The 17,051-nt window shown below is 35.3% G+C and overlaps 3 protein-coding genes across 7 annotated transcripts; 2 read left to right on the forward strand and 1 right to left on the reverse strand.

Moving 5' to 3' along the window:
* Positions 1–3,174: 3,174 nt before the first annotated feature.
* LOC111783176 (glucan endo-1,3-beta-glucosidase 14-like) lies at positions 3,175–6,125 on the forward strand. 5 transcript variants are annotated; one of them, XR_002813308.1, is made up of 5 exons: positions 3,175–3,398; positions 3,948–4,978; positions 5,453–5,557; positions 5,714–5,796; positions 5,869–5,878. XR_002813308.1 is itself a non-coding variant. In XM_023664075.1 (4 exons), exons 1-3 carry the CDS (start codon positions 3,344–3,346, stop codon positions 5,780–5,782), a joined length of 1,155 nt encoding a protein of 384 aa, XP_023519843.1. In that variant the 5' UTR covers positions 3,175–3,343; the 3' UTR covers positions 5,783–5,796; positions 5,869–6,125. The 5 variants fall into 5 exon arrangements, 4 of the variants coding, with proteins under 4 accessions (XP_023519843.1, XP_023519844.1, XP_023519845.1 ...); XM_023664075.1 differs by lacking the exon at positions 5,453–5,557 and having other exon boundaries at positions 5,869–6,125; XM_023664076.1 differs by lacking the exon at positions 5,453–5,557 and having other exon boundaries at positions 5,714–5,790; positions 5,869–6,125.
* A 2,168-nt stretch (positions 6,126–8,293) lies between these two features.
* Positions 8,294–12,983, reverse strand: LOC111783181 (coiled-coil domain-containing protein 94 homolog). Its single transcript, XM_023664083.1, has 8 exons — positions 12,823–12,983; positions 11,761–11,967; positions 11,370–11,654; positions 11,163–11,228; positions 10,966–11,019; positions 10,743–10,850; positions 9,948–10,029; positions 8,294–8,653 (listed from the first exon to the last, which is right to left on the reverse strand). The coding sequence occupies exons 2-8, from the start codon at positions 11,956–11,958 to the stop codon at positions 8,460–8,462; spliced, it is 987 nt and encodes a 328-aa protein (XP_023519851.1). The 5' UTR covers positions 11,959–11,967; positions 12,823–12,983; the 3' UTR covers positions 8,294–8,459.
* Positions 12,984–13,874: 891 nt separating this feature from the next.
* LOC111783586 lies at positions 13,875–14,625 on the forward strand. Its single transcript, XM_023664510.1, has 2 exons — positions 13,875–14,048; positions 14,107–14,625. The coding sequence occupies exons 1-2, from the start codon at positions 13,875–13,877 to the stop codon at positions 14,623–14,625; spliced, it is 693 nt and encodes a 230-aa protein (XP_023520278.1).
* The last annotated feature ends 2,426 nt before the right edge of the window (positions 14,626–17,051 follow it).

A 17,051-nucleotide genomic window follows, 5' to 3' on the forward strand; every position in this document is an offset into this window, starting at 1 on the left:
AAGTTATAGTCAAGGCAACCTACATGACGTGATGATGTGGCAGCAAAATCAAAATGATGGACAAATAGAAGTATATCAAATATGACCTTATCATTTTTAAAGAGTAACAAATAGTGGAGATTTTCTTATTGTTATATTTTTTAAAAATATAAATTTGAATCTAACCGTTACTCACGTCGATTTTTATTATTACTATATTATATTGTTATATTTTAAAATTTTAGTGGTTACTCACGTAGTTTTTATTATTATGATATTATTATATCTATAATAAATTTTGAAATTTTAATTTAATTGTTACTCACATAACTCTTTATTATTATATTATTATTATATTTATAATAAATTTTTATTGTTTTTGTGTTATATTATTATTATATTTAAAAAAATTAAATAAATGAATTGGGAAAATTTTGTTATTTATTTACTTTTGATCTCTACCTTCCATTACTCGGTCAATATTAATTCCTACATTTTGCTACTTTTCTTATCTATATAAACTCATCATTTTCAACACACAACTTTCATACATTCTCCCATCTTCATTCGTTCAAAGTCTCCATTGTTTGTTGCTATCTCCAAACTTCCAATTTTATTTTTATTCATCTTATTATTGGGAGAGATTTCTTTTGTATGGTGAAAAAATAGTTGTGAGAGTTTCAAATTGTAAATCTATTCTTTGATAGAGTTGTGGTGTGTTACTACCAAATTCAAATATTTGTACTGGTTTGATCCTCCGCCGTGTAAAGGAGTGAGTTTGCTCTTAAACTCGTAAAAAGAACGGTGTAGCGGTTTGGCTCTAATTCGTGGAAAGAGTCGAGACAATTATTTATTCAAATTCCCAAGAGGCGCTTGGGGAGTGGAGTAGGTCGAGTTTGACCGAACCAATATAAAACTACGGTGTCATATTTTCTAACTCTTTCCTATTTGATTTCAAAATTATTATGGTGATTTATCGCATGTTCTATTTGATTATTGTTTTGACTTAATTATTTTATTCTAGTAATTATCATTATTAAAACCCTATTCACCCCCCCCCCCCTAGGGTTGCCATACCGATCCAACATTTTTATNTTGGTAGCTTCTCCTCCGCATGTGTAGGCACGTAACAGCACATGAGAGGTGCTTTCAGGTTTTTCGACAAGACTAACCTTAATTTAACTTGAAATATTATCTTCTAGAGATATTTTAGAAATTTTGGAGCTCCTAACACATGAAAAGTCTAGTTCGAGAAGACATGTGTCATCCAAGTAAATAGTCACACGGACTTTAGACAAGTAATACTTGTAGGGATCATTGGGACGCGCTAGCGTACATGCATTCTTTAACTTAGGTGGTAAGAATATGCATGTTTAGAAGTATAGAAGGGCAATTTTGGTTTAGAATGCATTGTATGTACAATATGAAAAATTACCGTTGTGCCCCTATGTCACGACCCAATTTTTCTTAGACTCGAGCTGCAACTATCTTTAAAAACATAAAAGACTAAATAAAAAGGACGATAAAAAAAAAAAAAAAAAAAAGTTTCGTGTTTAAAATAAAACAGAAATATATTTAAAAATTTGAAATAAAGTTGGAATATATTGGGTGGGTTCCGTAAATAAAACAACTTAAAATATTAAAACATTAAAAGGGTGACAACATGCTACTTAGGATACCTACTCTTGACTTACTTCCATTCTCAATCAGATCCTTCTTGTCACCTAAAACACATGAGTTCTCAACTAGCTCCTTCTTGTCACCTAAAAAGCATGAAAAGGCTTAATGAGTATAAAGACTTAATAAGTAGCTTACATGTAAGCTCTTAATAGTATCCTTAGTATGTTAGGGTACCCTACTCTTTCTCTGACTTGTTCTTGTCCTAAAAATTTATATTCTTAGATTATGCTCTCGAGTTCTTGTCATGGTTTTACCCAAAGACCTTAGTCATGGATTATGAGTTATAAATCTTGATTCTAATTTACGGACCTTAGTTCTAAGGTTCTATTTTTCTTATTCTAGTTCTCATGATTCATATCCTTGTCCTTATTCTTATTTTATGTTATTGCCCTAGGTTCTTGTTTCTTGCGTGGTACCTAGCTATCTTCGTGTCTTAATAGACTTGTCTTATGTAGTGCTACTTTAGGGCATGGTATATTTGTATCTCTTGTTTCTTACTTTATGCTTTATGTTCGATTATAGCTTATTATGAGGTAACATCTTGGTTTAGTTCTAAACTTAATCCAAATGACTTGAAACTCCAATAACGTGAAAAAAAAAAAAAAAAAAAAAACTTCAAAAATGATCCAAAATGGTAAGATAGAGTCATAAAGGTTGAATTAAGCCATGAGTTAGATTACTAAACTGGGTCAATGCAGGTTTAGAAGTTAGGTCGTTGGCAACCAATTAAGCCATAGGTATGCTATGGGCGAGACTATAAAGATCGTTAGGTTGACCTAATGGTTGCAATGCGAGCTGGAGTGGTCTAGGCTATGGTAGAAAGATGGTAGGGAGAAAGACAGAGAAATAAAGAGAATTACAGGGAAATATAGTTTATAGGTATAGATATCAAGTTCTATCCACATATTTAGAATAATAACATTTTTAAATTCTTTTTCAAGTTCGTATTATTATGAGAGGTATTATTAAAATAAATTATAAAGTTATGAAGTATTTTCTATAATTTAACTTAAAATAGATGTCACCTTTCAATTTAAATATAAATATGCTATTTGCATATAATTATAAATAATTAATAATTTAGCATATAATTATAAATAATTAATAATTTAAGGTGGGTTTATTCAATGATGAAATGATAATATATATATATATATATATATATATATATATATATATATATATATATATCTTATTAAATAAAAATGTTATTANAATAAAAATGATTTTTATAAAATTTTAGTATTTTTTTTATTGAAAATATATTTTTAGAAAAAGGTTTAAATGAAAAATATTTGGAAGGGGCCCACAGGTTTTTTTTATGAATTGATTATTGAAAAAGAGGATGTGAGGGAATGGGAACAATTTAGATTCGCAATAATCTATTTTCAGAAAACTGTAAAAAGTAAATATTTTCATTTTAACCTTAAAAACTATATATTTAATTATATTTAATTACACAAATAATTATCTAAAAATATATATTATTTAGAAAACAAGGTAATTCAAATAAAAGCTGTCCGGATGCGTCTGCAGCGTCTCACTGTAAAACGCGTACTCCATGAAATTTAGCCCCCAGTTTCTGGCCGGGGATAATCCTATCTGCTGATTCACGGCCGTTACGGAGGCGGACGTAGCGGTGCGGCGGTGTTTTGTTGGTTTCGCCTTATCATTTCAGTCCTTCATGGCTAACTTCCACCGCCTCTTCCGAGTTCTGTTGATGTTTTTCACTCTCTCAGGTTTGCTTTCTTGTTCTTGGTTGTTTGGCTGCTCCGAAACTGCGGAAAATGCTTTGGAACTTGTTTCTTGTTTATTTTAATCGGATATTCAAGGAGGAATGTAGAAATTTTTGTTACGGGAGTTGTGAGTGTGTCATCGAGTGAGATTCTGTGTTTGTTTCTTGAATTCAGTGAGTTGCAGAGGATTGTCTTTCTTTCTGGTTTCTTTTTAATCGGATGTTCAAGAACGAATGTCGAAATTTAGGTTACGGGAGTTGTGAGTGTGTCATCGAGTGAGATTCTATGTTTGTTTCTTGAATTCAGTAAGTTGCAGAGGATTGTAGTTCTTTCTGGTTTCCTTTTGTTTTTTTTTTTTTTTTTTTTTTCTCTACAGATTGTAACGATTAGTTGATTATAATTCCGTTTTTGTAGCATATTCTTTGTCTTTTACGAATTTCTGTTCTCCAGTGAATAATTACGAAATTGAGATGCCCTGTAAGTATCAATTTAAGATTCGTTCCTCTTTCAACGTTTTGGCTGTTCTTGAATTCGGATCGTGTTTTATTTCAGGTTCAGTAATCCGAACCATGAGTGTTGGAATTGGAATTAACTACGGCCAGATCGCTAATAATCTGCCGTCTCCATCACGCGTCGCCATTCTTCTCCAAAGTCTAAACATCAGTAGAGTAAAATTGTACGACGCAGACCCTAATGTCTTGTTTGCATTCTCCAGGAGTGATGTGAATTTCATTATAGGACTTGGTAATGAATATCTTCAGAACATGTCCGATCCCGAGGAAGCCCTAGCTTGGGTTCAACAAAATGTTCAAACACACATCTCCCAGACTCAAATCACTTGCATCACAGTTGGCAATGAAGTTTTCAACTCCAATGATTCCCAATTAAGGTCTAATCTTCTTCCTGCAATGCAATCTGTTTATAACGCACTTGTTAATCTTGGGCTGGATAAGCAGGTTTCTATTACCACAGCTCATTCTCTTAATATCCTAGCCAACTCTTTCCCTCCGTCGGCTGGGACATTCAAGCCAGATCTTGCTGAATTCATACAGCCAATTCTCCATTTCCACTCGATGGTTAAGTCACCTTTTCTTATAAATGCATATCCCTTTTTTGCATACAAGGATAGCCCTGCCCAAGTTCCCCTAGAATATGTGCTTTTCCAGCCTAACCAAGGGATGACTGATCCCATTACAAATTTGCACTATGACAATATGCTGTATGCTCAAATCGATGCGGTTTATGCTGCCATCAAAGCCATGGGACATACAGATATCCAAGTCCAAGTCTCTGAGACTGGTTGGCCATCTCAGGGCGATATGAACGAGGTCGGTGCTACACCAGAGAACGCAGGGTTGTATAATGGTAATTTGCTAAGAAGAATTCAGAGTGGACAAGGAACCCCGGCAAAACCATCAGTTCCAATCGATATCTATGTTTTTGCTTTGTTTAACGAGGATTTGAAGCCCGGTCCAGCATCGGAGAGAAACTATGGTCTTTACTATCCTGATGGTACACCAGTTTATAACATTGGATTGCAGGGGTATCTCCCAGAGTTGTTGTATTCATCGTCCAAAATAAATGTAAGAACACCATTTACTTTGTTTTGCAATTCCTATTACTGTTTCTACATTATTGTATTAAGTATCTGATTTGTGAATAATTTATTTGCAGGTTTTCTCAGTTTTGAGCTTGCTTCTTATATTCATAGCCTATCAATTAATAATGAGACAGTAAAAGTATAGATAGTAGAAATTCTTATTCTTAGCATGATGTGTTTTATAGAGGAGCCCGTACAGATAGATCCCTTCAGCTGCTGCACCTAACCATCCATCTGTATTATATGTTTACTTCCTATCCCATCATCAATTTGGTTCATTGGATGAGTTCTTTTTGTAGTTTCTCACAGCAATAAAGTATTATCATTTCATTATGAAGCTTTTTCACTGTCTTGAATTGAAATAATATTGTGCTCCAGAAGAAGAACCGGTTTCTTTTTCTTCAACTCTTTGCAGCTTCATTTAGGTCTGATATAGTAAATCTCACAAAACTCAAAGGTACTCATGTCGGAAAAGCTAAACACATACCTGGGTAGCCGAACTTGAAACTGCAAAAATGCTGAGGATGGTTGGCTAATTTAGGGAATGATCCCAGATTTATAGGTAAGGAATACATCTCTAATCGTATGAGACTTATGCTCAGAGTGGACAATATGATGTATATTATTACTAACAAAACAAAGTAGACATCTGGTGAAGGTTTTGGACAGTTCTCATCACAAATTGTGGACACCCCACCTTTGTCTTTTTTCCTTGCAGGAACAGAAGGTGGGCATCAGCTTCTGGCCCTTTTGGTGGAGTGATCTCATACGTGGCGGGGCCAAGTGATTGAAGTAGTAAGGGTCAGCATTCTTGGGCCTCTGTTTTACTTTTTGATAAGTTTGATATTTATTTTTTGAATTGTGTCATCTTAGGAGAAAGATGAGGTTTCTTTCTATATGAGGCGGTGGCTGTCCTTTTCAAAGGGAGGTATGGGAAGAGATTTGGTGGGTGGCTTCCAAATAAAGGAATTAGGTATTTTATTTTTGTTGGTATTTTGGATGAGGTGTTAATGGATATCTTCATCTCTAGAGTATTAATGATTTTTGGATGATGTTTGGATTGCCATTTTCATGTATTTGAGATTTCTGATATTTCTTAGGGAAATTGGCCTCCTTTTTATATTTCTTTATTTACCTTTTTGAGGAGTAAAATTTTGTTTTACCTTTCTCTTCTTCTTCTCTCTCGTATTAGAACTTTTCCCTTCTCCTCTCTCATCTCGAACGAAGATGAAAAATTAAGGTGAGGACCTAAAGGAAGAATTGTTTGATTTTTTCATAAATTTTTCATAACCATTTTAGAGCTTTCATTTGTAAGATTCTTTAACTTAGATTTTTATATTTATTGTTTGATAGATTTAATTGGGATTTGACTTAATTTTTAATCATTCTAACCTATCCTACTTATTATTGCTATTTAAAAATATTAGTGTTTGAATGTAACTACACAATTTTCGATACCTTGAATCATAGATGTCACGTACACTCGAGGATAAAAGGAGCATAGTAAAATTTTCTTTTGTAGAACAGGAGACACAAGGAATTTAAAATTTAAATATGCATTCAAAACCGATATAAAAAAAAAAAGTAATTTAAAGGTGACATCAAGGGAGCCAAATCAAAATGGTTTTAAAAAAATACATAAGTTTGAATAAGTAACATTTAAAATAATAATAAAATGACGAGAAGGAAAATGACTCGATCTAAAGGGCACCTCTGGTAGCTGCATGGATCTGCATACTCTAGCCATCAACTGTCGTCTATAGTCCATTTGAAAAAAAATAGAATAACATGGCATGAGTATAAAAATACTCGGTAAGCAACATAGTTGTAGGCTCTGGTCAAACTTAATTTTATACAGAAAAACTTAACTTAGGCCATGTGCTCATAATGTCCCTAGCAAAATGTGCCTTGAGTCATTGTGGCCCATGGAGAAGCCTTAAGGTAATACTCAAAAGTGTGGAGGAGCCATTTTTGTTCGAAACGGTGACCATACTCCATACATATCTTCCTACTAAGCTCTATGGATTCTCCTTATTGGTGTCGGGCAACATCTACCGTTCCTAAGATTAGCAAACTACCTGTCACTATGTCTTCTCAGGCTGGAACAATAAACCACCTACTCATGTACCCTCATCGGGATAGAACAGTTTACTTGCTACTTTGCCTTTTTAGGTTAGAATAATAAAACTACCTGTCACTATGCCTCTCAAGATGGAACAATAAAAAGGTCATGGTTCTCCCCACTAGGCACCATCGATAGTATTTTAGTAGTATACCCTGATATGAACCACGACCAATAAATTTTCATACCTCAAGGTTCAATTACAAGGACAATAGTCAAGAAGCTACAACAAACCTTGTACACTTATATTCAAGCTATGACGAACTTATCAAAGGAAATTCTAGAAAACATTAGAGACCTCTCTTATATGTTTTGCAAAGTTGAGCTTCAAGAAAGAGATCATTAAATGCACTTTAGTTGCATTTAATGAACTCACCGAAATTTATGGAACTAGTCCAAGGATGACTTATGAGCACACTTCATTAATGGCACTATTTAATATAGAAGGTAAGGTTATATTGTAACCACATATTACCATATTTCACCATTAACTAGTCATTTTAATACGGAGGTTAGGAGTATTTATTATTTACTAGCCAATTTAATTTGGGAGTTATGTCACATCAGTTAAGGTGGTAAAGGCTATATAGCCTTCTTTTCTTTTATTTGATTAGAGACGTAAAGAATTGAAAGTTTCTTTTAGGTAGAGACTATGAATACCCACAAATTATTAGATAAAAAATAGGTTTTGGAAGAATGAAATTGAGATCTGAAATTAAGAATTTTACCCTCAGAGATTTAAGCATCATTTTTGTCATTGTTGTGGTAGAGGCATTCATTGTGATAGATTGCATCGAAACATTTAATCAAACCTTAATTTGTCATTATTGTGGTAGATTGCATCCGAGGCATTCATTGTGGTAGATTGCATCGAGACATTTAATCAAACCTCTGACGGGGATGCAAAGTTGGAGACATCACTATCATAATCATCCCCATTTGAAGCAGCAGCAAAGCTTTGAACAAAAGCATCTTAAAATATGTTTAAGAGGTAGCCAGTTGAGTTGCCGGCCTCACAATTTCTAGCATTTGCTTTACATTACCATTGCTACAAATCTACTACTCCTTCCAACCGGGGCAGGGGAATCCTTCCAATTTAATTTACAAAACTCGACGACTTTCGAAACATTATTTTACTTGAGAAATTTACTTATTTTAAGACGAGACTTAACGTCGTACCCAACAAAGGCTTTTTCATGGGTTCTTTTCTTCTTTTCGTTTGTACAAACATCGCCAATTGAAATGGTGGATTGAAAAATATTACTTCCTAAAAATAGGTAGAATACAAGATAAAGTTGGTAAAGATTAAAATGTGACCTAAACCGATATAAAAATAAATATATCAATCCTCATCACTACCATAGTTTTGGCACAATGAGTCTAGTCCATTGTTCGTGTCGCCGATTTGAACCTCCAACTTCTGTTTGGTCTCCACCCGAGGACTCAATTCTGGTTTCTTAACAATGGAAACCTTAATTGACAAGGATTTAGAAATCAACTTAGCATCACTGGATGTGGCGCCATTGCCATCGCCTCCTGTCAAGCAACAAAAAAGAGCAAATGCATCAAAATTTGAGCACTCAATTTGTCAATAAACTTACCAACACTAAGTATCTAAAAGAAGCTACAAGCCTCCAACTTATTTTCATAATTGCCGAGCAGCAGTAACCAGCTATCAATTGATTAAGAAATATGGAGACTAAAGGTAGATTTGCTTCTAAGGGCCGTAGGCAACGAAACCCTTCTAACCTTTTTCTTTCTCCATTTTTTAGAAACAACCCAACTTTCATTGAGAAAAAGTGAGAGAATACACAGGCATGCAAAAAAACAAAGTTGATGAAAAGGAACTCCAATAAAGAAAGAGGCTCCAAGATCTTGGAAATAATTACAAATAATAGCGTGTTCACCTGTGAGATCCCACATCGGTTGGAGAGGAGAACAAAGCATTCTTTATAAGAGTGTGGAAACCTCTTCCTAACATACACGTTTTAAAAACCTTGAAGGGAAGCCCAAAAAGGAAAGTTCACAGAGGACGCTCCGCCTCTTACACCAACACCCATAGAAAATCAGGGAATCTAACAAGGTTACATGTCACTAGGGTTTCTCAAGCCCTCTAAAGGTCCTCTCCTCTATTGTTCCTCTCACCCCTCTAATCCTAGCTGGCCACAAAAACCTCCTGCCACAAAAACCTCCTGCCACAACGATAGATGGGAAACACCTCAATCATTTCCCACAGACCTTTGTGACTAGCAAACGACATCCAAGCACCTTAAAGAAAAAAAAAAAAAAAAAAAAAATTCCAAACAGTCATAGCTAAGTCACAACTCTATAGACAAGGTCTTTCTCCTCATCTGACAAAGAATGCAACAACATATAAACCTATAAAAGTAGGTATCTTTCTTGAGAGTCAAGAAATTATAGAGAAAGTATTGGGAGGTAGCTAGATTTAACGTGCCCTTATGGTCGTCTATTATCTAGCCTTTTCTGCTGTAAGTGTTTAGCCTCTTTTTTTTTTATGCTCTTAAACATTGTTTTATATATATTTCTAAAAAAAAGATAATATGCAGTAAAATCCACATGCCAAAGTATCTTAAAAAAGGTGTGGCAAAAAGTTCAATAGTTGCAAATCATTCGCTATCTTGATATATGGAAAGAAAAGGAAGTTAATTAAAGGTTTAGTATCATAGTCGTATCATATGCTTGCTTGATATATGGAAAGAAGGGAGCAAATCAATTAAAGGTTTAGTATCGTAGTCATATCATCCATTTCATTCACCCAAGATTCATTCTTTATTAAAATAGATGGACTAAAAATGAAAAGTGGAGCTACCTTCACCCGTGCTATGAAGAATAACATCTTTTGTCGTTGTAGTAGGATCATCATGTGGAGATTCTTCAGAGAGCTTTTGCTTCTGCAATCAATTAGATAGAAATGATAATGAGAAACGTTTATACAAATTTGAATGCTACAAATAGGGTTAATTAGCAAAAAAAAAAAAAAAAAAAAAAAAAAAAAAAAAAAAAAAAAAAAAAAAAAAAAAAAAAAAANAGCATCTTTGTGCATAAAAATAATACAAATAGAAGAAATTTTGAAGTGTGGTGGAAGATAAACTTTGTTGGAGCTTGCCATGAACACTCGAACCGACCACAAGATGCCCAATGGAAAAAGGTCGAAGGTGAACTGTGCTTATCAGTCAGAAGCTTGTATGAGGTATCTGTAGTATTTTGTGGGGGTAATTTGGTGAATTGAACCTTTGAGGTTCTGAACATTCAAGATTTCTTCTAAAAAGCTCTTCTTCCTTGCCATAAGATCTCAAGACTTTAAAGTCTATTCTCATTCTTACTAAATTGCTTTCAACAAATTCTTTCTAATCACCATATTCACCCTTGATTAGCCAAACATCTCAGACTCTCAAAAACTGCACAACCAAATTTTACAAAGAATAATAAAAACTGCACAGCTAGCTTCTTATGTCATGAAGTTAAGAAGAAGCTAAACAGTTGAGATTCACAGAGACTGGACCTGATTAGTCAATCCAGTTATAAATGTAAACCTCACACTATTAATGTTCACTATTAATCTACTTATATGGAATAAAAGGAGCTTTGCTTGCTATTTTATTACCTTAGCATTAATGTTGGATGTTTTGTCATTGTTGGTTGAAGGTTGTTCAGAAGGACTGCTATCATCAAACTGATCATCTGAAATTCTTTTAACATAATTGTTTGAGTTCTGCGCATCGGAATATTGACAAATGTATGTGAAAATTCATAATTCCTCATAGGAATAAACAAAAAGAAATAACTATAAATGGAAGAAGAGAAACACTTTGAAACTATAAACTCACGTTGAAGACTATTGATTTTATCAACGCTTCATCCTCTTCTTCTAACTTCTTTTCCTGCAAAGTAAACATTTTAAAATTAGTCAAAATGGTGAAATTGACGCCCTACAAGAAAAAGGAGAACCTAGGTTTTTGTTTTCAATACTACGTCTCATATATTTCATGTCCAAATGATTTCCTGGAGGCAGTGCTATACATACCTTTTCTGCTGCAGTTTGTTGCAAAGCCAAAAGCATTGAATCAATACTCACAGTTGCGTGTCTGGACTGCAAAACAAACACCCAACAAGTTGTTTAAAACAATAAACTGAACTTAATAATAGAAGAATCTCAATCAAAGCCACAGCTCCAAGAAACAAAGCACAAACCAAGAATCTCAATGACAAAACAATGTAAAAAAAAGAAAACCTTCATAGACTTCATCTCATCCAAAGCAGCAAGGATGTCCATCTCGCGTTTAGAATCCAAGGTTCTATTCTCCAAAGATTTCATTGCATCCCCCATCTCTTCAGCATTCCTTTTGTGTTTCTCTTTCTCTGAAACTTCATCCTCCTCACGCCACGGTTCAAAATTACGTGTGGCTCCCGACTCTACAATATAATCTGAGTTTTGGGGGTCTGTCTTGATGGTGAGTTCAGCAGAACATCTAGTACACTTGAAGTAGAATCTAAACAGTTGAATTCCCAAATATGTCTGAGATAGGCAAAAAAACCATGAAAAAATTAATTGTAATAAGAACAAACATATTTGAAGTTATGTTTTACGTCAAAAGGAAAAAATATCAAAGCCATTCTCTTGCCTCACCAACGACGTCCTCCTTGCGAGAATTGAACTTGGTACCCTTGTATATGTAATTACCACAAGTATTGCATCGGATGCTCATCGGAAGCATCATACGGACCTTGATTTGCTGGTTTTTGGGCCTACGAACCCTTGGTAGCTTTGATGGATCAAAATCCGGTGGGTAGTATTTGTTAAGCACCTTCCTCTCTCCCATTTTATCTCACTGTAGTAGAAAACAACAGAATGGTGTACCAGTCAATATCTAGCACATCCCAAAAACCATGTAGATTTATATGCCATATTTTAGAGGAATGCATGCACTTGTCCCATTTAATCCCAACAACCATGTAGTATTTGTTAAGCACCTTATAACTCTCTCCCGTTTTACCAAAGGAATGCACTTGAGCATGGAAATTATTCAAAAAAAGAATTTTTCAAACGAACAACCTAAGATCTTCGACAAATTCCCCATATCCAAGATCGCGCAAAATGGACCATTGCACAACAGTAAAAAACAAAAGAATAGAGTTCAACTATATCTTTTCTTATTCTGTCTACTCTTCGCTTCAAGCATTTGTTCTCTCTCTCAGTAGACAACACATCTAAGTATCTTCCCACGATTAAAGCCTATTTTCCCACATTTCTTCTACCGCCCCTCACTATCAATACCTATACTATATACGAACTTTTTAACATAAGTCTTTTACTCTAATCATTTTCTATAACTTTCTAAACCAAGTACATGTAGTACAAAGCATACGAAAAGCTCTTATGTTCAATAAATTCATAGTACCATTTGGTGTGACATTTAACCAATTTTATGGTTAATATGAGTATAGAACTTCAACAAAAATAACTACTGCAAGCTAGGGTTTTAAATAGAATTGAATAATATGATAGATTACTTCGACAGTTTCTGCGAGGAAATTTATATATTCGGCTAATGCTATTCACACAAAAAAAAAAAAACTAAACAAACTCCTCTACTAACAAACCCTAATTCGTTGTGAGAATAAAGGCATAGATGAAGATTGAAAGAATAACAGTAACAATAAAAGAGTAGAAAATCAATGCAGACCCGACAAGAGAGATGCTACGCCGGCACGAGCTGAAGAAATACGATTGCGGCGGCGGCGGGAACACTGAACGTGAAAGAGGGGCAGCGGCAGCGGCAGGCGCACTGAACTGCTAAAAGGTGGAGGAGACGGCGAGAATAAATGGCCGTAGGGTCAGATTTGTTTTGTTTTTTCTTTTTTAAGAAAAAAAAAAGGTCTGTAATTTACATTGATTTAATAATTTTTAATTAAATTATCTTTGAAAAAATTAATTCTACCTCCAAAATTACTCGTCTGTTAATTTATGTTCTAAATCTTATTTCTTTTATCAATTGTATCAAAAGAATAAAATATTGATAATATTAATATTTAGATGATATTATCTTTAATAATTGAATTCGATAATATTTGTTATTTTATGTAATAAAGTGCAATATTTTCAAAATATTTACTTATATCTCTTCTTTTTAATGAAATTTTATTTACAAAATAAATAATAATTTCCTTAAGAATTATGAATATTAATATTTGCCTTAACAATGGAACCATATGATCATATTATCTAGAGCGATTTTATGATAAAGATTTAGTAGTTATTAATTTGAAAGTTTAGGAGATCAATTTCGAAGATTAAGTAGTTATTGATTTGAAAGTTGAGGGATCCATTAGAAAGATTTAGTAGTTATTGATCTAGAAGTTTAGAGATTGATCTATAAATACTCAATATTATGTTATTTAAACCAAAAATAAAAATAAAAAAATAGTAAAATATGAGTGCTCAAGGTTTCTCTATTTAAAAGCTCTCCTCCTTAAGTTGTTCTTCCGCTTCAGTTATAAGATTTGACATATTTTGATCGTGGGCAATTTCTAACATTTGGTATCAAAGCTTCCAAGATGTCAAAACAAATGTCGTCACCACACGAAGTTGTCAGAGGAGATGTGACAACTATAAGGAGCGAAAGGGAGGGGAGTGTAACGATCCAGTGCCCGTTATTCACGAAGAGTAACTATGCATCATGGTCGGTAAAGATGCGTGTTAAGTTACAAGCACAGGGCGTATGGGACGTCGTCGAGCATGGTGACGTTGAGACGTAAAGATAGGATGGCTCTTGTCGCCATCTGCCAAGCAGTCTCAGAGGACATCCTTCTCATGTTGGCAGCATGGGAGACGCTGCAAACAATGCATGTGGGCGTGGAACGTGTCAAGGAAGCAAAGGTGCAGACCTTGAAGAGCGAGTTTGAGGCTATCGTATGAAGGACAGTGAGTCAATAGATGACTTTGCCATGAAGTTGACAATGATCGTCAGCAACATCCATCCATTAGGCGACGTGGTGGAGGAGATCTCTGTCGTCAAGAAGTTCCTTCGAGCATTCCCTCAATGTTCATCCAAATTGTTACCTCTATCGAGCAGTTCGACGACCTCAAGAATATGTCGGTTGAGGAGGTCGTTGGTCATCTTAAGGTCCATGACTTTGTGGCTACGAAGACCAAGAGGAGGATAAATACCTCCTACTCATACATGAGGAGTGGCTCACGAACGAAAAAGAAAGATGCAGATGACTCTTCTTTTTCAGGTACGAGTGGACGTGGCAGCCATAACAAAGAAAAAAAAGGTCGTGGATGTGATCAGGGACGTGGTGGCGGAGGAGGCCATGACAATACCTCACAAACCCATGACAAAGTCAACTCCCGGAGAGACAAGAGTATGATCAAGTGTTACGGTTGTGGAAAATATGGGCATTATGCGGCAGAGTACTACAACAAGAAGCGAGATGAGAGACAAACTTCACACTCATGCAAGATCAAGTGTAACGCCCAAAAATGAAGGAAATTAGTTCCCATAAGAATAAGCCACCCACCTAAAGGATCCAATAAAAGAAATTAGGAAGATTAAATAAGGACAAGGGACTTAATCAAGTCACTCCTATACCCTAACAAATAATCTTAAGGAGTTAAGGTCTTTCGAAAAGAATTGGAAAGGAAAAGTAAGCGAAAAAGACGAAAAGGTCAAGATGCTCCAAGAGGGAAAAATGACCAGGGATGAAGAAGTTTTAGTAAAATCATAGATGTTTCAGGAAAATAATAATAAAATATTCCGAAAGTGACAAATTACCAAAATACCCCTGAAAATGGATAATTACGAAAATGTCCCTATGATCAGAATCAGAGCATCTACCGTGACCATTTGAGCAAAATCTCTCGATACTCAAATTTCTGCCGTTGGATCTCCCCAAAAATTGGATATGATCTAGAAGCCAGACCGATCATCATATCCAACGGCTAGTATTCAAAACTAAAGTCGGTAAGCCTCTGATCGGAGAAGATATTTTTGGCGAATTATCCAAAACATTCAAACTCCAAATCACGACGATTCTGGAGCTTTCAATATCGGTTTAAGCTCCTCCTATAAAGCCTGAAGTAGGGGCAACAATATGGAACAAGAATCGAGCAAGGTCAAGCACCCATTCGAGAGTTATGAGTGTTTAGATTGTGGGTCTCCTACTCTCGGGTTTCTTCCAAATTCGAGAGTCATTCTCCACCATTTCCTCTGAAACTTATTCCTATAGTTTCTAAACAAGATTACCCACAACTTATATGAAGGAATGGAGTGTTGAAAGTGCTCGAAACCATTCCCCCAATTTAATCCGCCATTGAAGGACTTCAAGGAAAACTCAAAAAATAAAATCCAAGGATACACAATGATTCTTCGAGAAAAAACGATCCCAATCAGTTTTTGCACCTCCAAGGAGTGTTTTCATAGAAGGCCACAAAGAGAAATAACCTCGGGAGTGTGCCCAATTGAAGGATTTCGGACTTAATTTGGGGATAAGAGTCGAACTCCTATCTACGGTCTCTTTCCCTTCGAATTGAGAATTTCTTAAGCTTAAGAGGATCAAGTTGAGTAACTTTGATGAAGGAATCGAGAGATGAAACGTCGTAGAACAAGCTACCCAAGAGATCGAAAATCCGGCGTTTCGGGTGAGTTGCAGACCGAGAACAATTTCTGGAAATTAAGGTCCCACACTCAAAGAAGTTCCTCCAAACCAATTCCTATAGTTTGAGGAAGGATATGGAAGAGGTTCCATGAAGAAATCGAACCTTGAAAACCCCTAGAATTGGCTGCCTAATAAGAAATCCTCTATTTTAGCTTCGGCGAGAAAAATGATTTTAGATGAACTTTGGAGGAAAATATCTTAGGATACGATCTACGAGAAGATATGAAATCAATCCCAAGATCTTCCTTGTAATACCTTCTTTAAGTTTCATGAAGAAATCGAGGGGAGAAATGTAGCGATCAGAGTTGTGGAAGGCCATTCTCAGACGACAATGCAAAGGATGCGCGCGTCTTCTTCCTATTCAGAGGAAGAAGACGATGACGTGGGCGGTTTAGTTGAACCGACCAAGTCAGCCCAAAATCCGATCTTTCCTCGATTTTCTCAATTTTAACCCTTCCAGGCTGGTTCACATGAAAACCTTTATGGTTCCAGAAACTAGACACAATACAGAGTCTGTGGAAGGAAATTTGAAGTAATTCGGATATCGGAAGCTCATGAACGGAGGTCCCGAACGTCGACGACAAGGTAAATAGTCACCTTAGACTTTTTGTTAAGAAATACTTGTAGGAATCGCATGAACCCTAAACCAAGTATGAACTAAGGATACATGAAACAAAAATCAAAAGAACCATGAGTTAAGGCCCTAAACTGACGAAATTGCTCGGGATTCAAAGAACGTTAAAATAACTCACTAAATGAGCTATGATCCCTATGAAATTTTAATGCTGAGCATATTATAGCATTTTGAGGTTATATATGAAATTTGGTGGTCATTGTATAAGGATAAGTAGGTAAACCAAGAAATGGGACAAAATGACTATAATGCCCCTAAGGATATCTACCTACGGTTCATGACCTAGATGACCTCCAATGCCATGAAACTCTACAGTACGTTTTATTTTATGATGCTTGATGAGTTGGTGAAGTTTGAAATCCATTGAAACTCGTTAAGTAGCAACCAAGAATTAGGGGTAAAATGACTATAATGGCTCTAAGAAGACTACCTACGGGTTAAGACCTAAATGACCTCCCAACATCATGAAATGATGAATCCTTATCTCAGGAGGTTGTATAAGGTAATGAAGTTTAGGAGTCACTGGAAGACATAGGATAGCGAAACCAAGATATGGGAAAAAACGCTCATCACGACCCATATGACTTTACCTCCTAGGATGACCAAAGAGGTATCTATGAA

Source organism: Cucurbita pepo, chromosome LG20 (assembly GCF_002806865.2).
Source record: "Cucurbita pepo subsp. pepo cultivar mu-cu-16 chromosome LG20, ASM280686v2, whole genome shotgun sequence".
Classification (NCBI taxonomy): Eukaryota; Viridiplantae; Streptophyta; class Magnoliopsida; order Cucurbitales; family Cucurbitaceae; genus Cucurbita; species Cucurbita pepo.

Excerpts from the sequence above, each read along its gene's own strand:
- LOC111783176 (XM_023664075.1), top strand. The coding sequence starts at position 3,344 with ATGGCTAACTTCCACCGCCTCTTCCGAGTTCTGTTGATGTTTTTCACT. Across the intron at positions 3,399-3,947 it reads GATGTTTTTCACTCTCTCAG|GTTCAGTAATCCGAACCATG; the intron begins GTTTGCTTTCTT and ends GTTTTATTTCAG. Across the intron at positions 4,979-5,713 it reads ATTCATCGTCCAAAATAAAT|GAACAGAAGGTGGGCATCAG; the intron begins GTAAGAACACCA and ends TTTTCCTTGCAG.
- LOC111783181 (XM_023664083.1), bottom strand. The coding sequence starts at position 11,958 with ATGGGAGAGAGGAAGGTGCTTAACAAATACTACCCACCGGATTTTGAT. Across the intron at positions 10,851-10,965 it reads TAAAATCAATAGTCTTCAAC|AACTCAAACAATTATGTTAA; the intron begins GTGAGTTTATAG and ends TCCGATGCGCAG. Across the intron at positions 10,030-10,742 it reads CATCCAACATTAATGCTAAG|AAGCAAAAGCTCTCTGAAGA; the intron begins GTAATAAAATAG and ends AATTGATTGCAG.
- LOC111783586 (XM_023664510.1), top strand. The coding sequence starts at position 13,875 with ATGGTGACGTTGAGACGTAAAGATAGGATGGCTCTTGTCGCCATCTGC. Across the intron at positions 14,049-14,106 it reads AGAGCGAGTTTGAGGCTATC|CAACATCCATCCATTAGGCG; the intron begins GTATGAAGGACA and ends AATGATCGTCAG.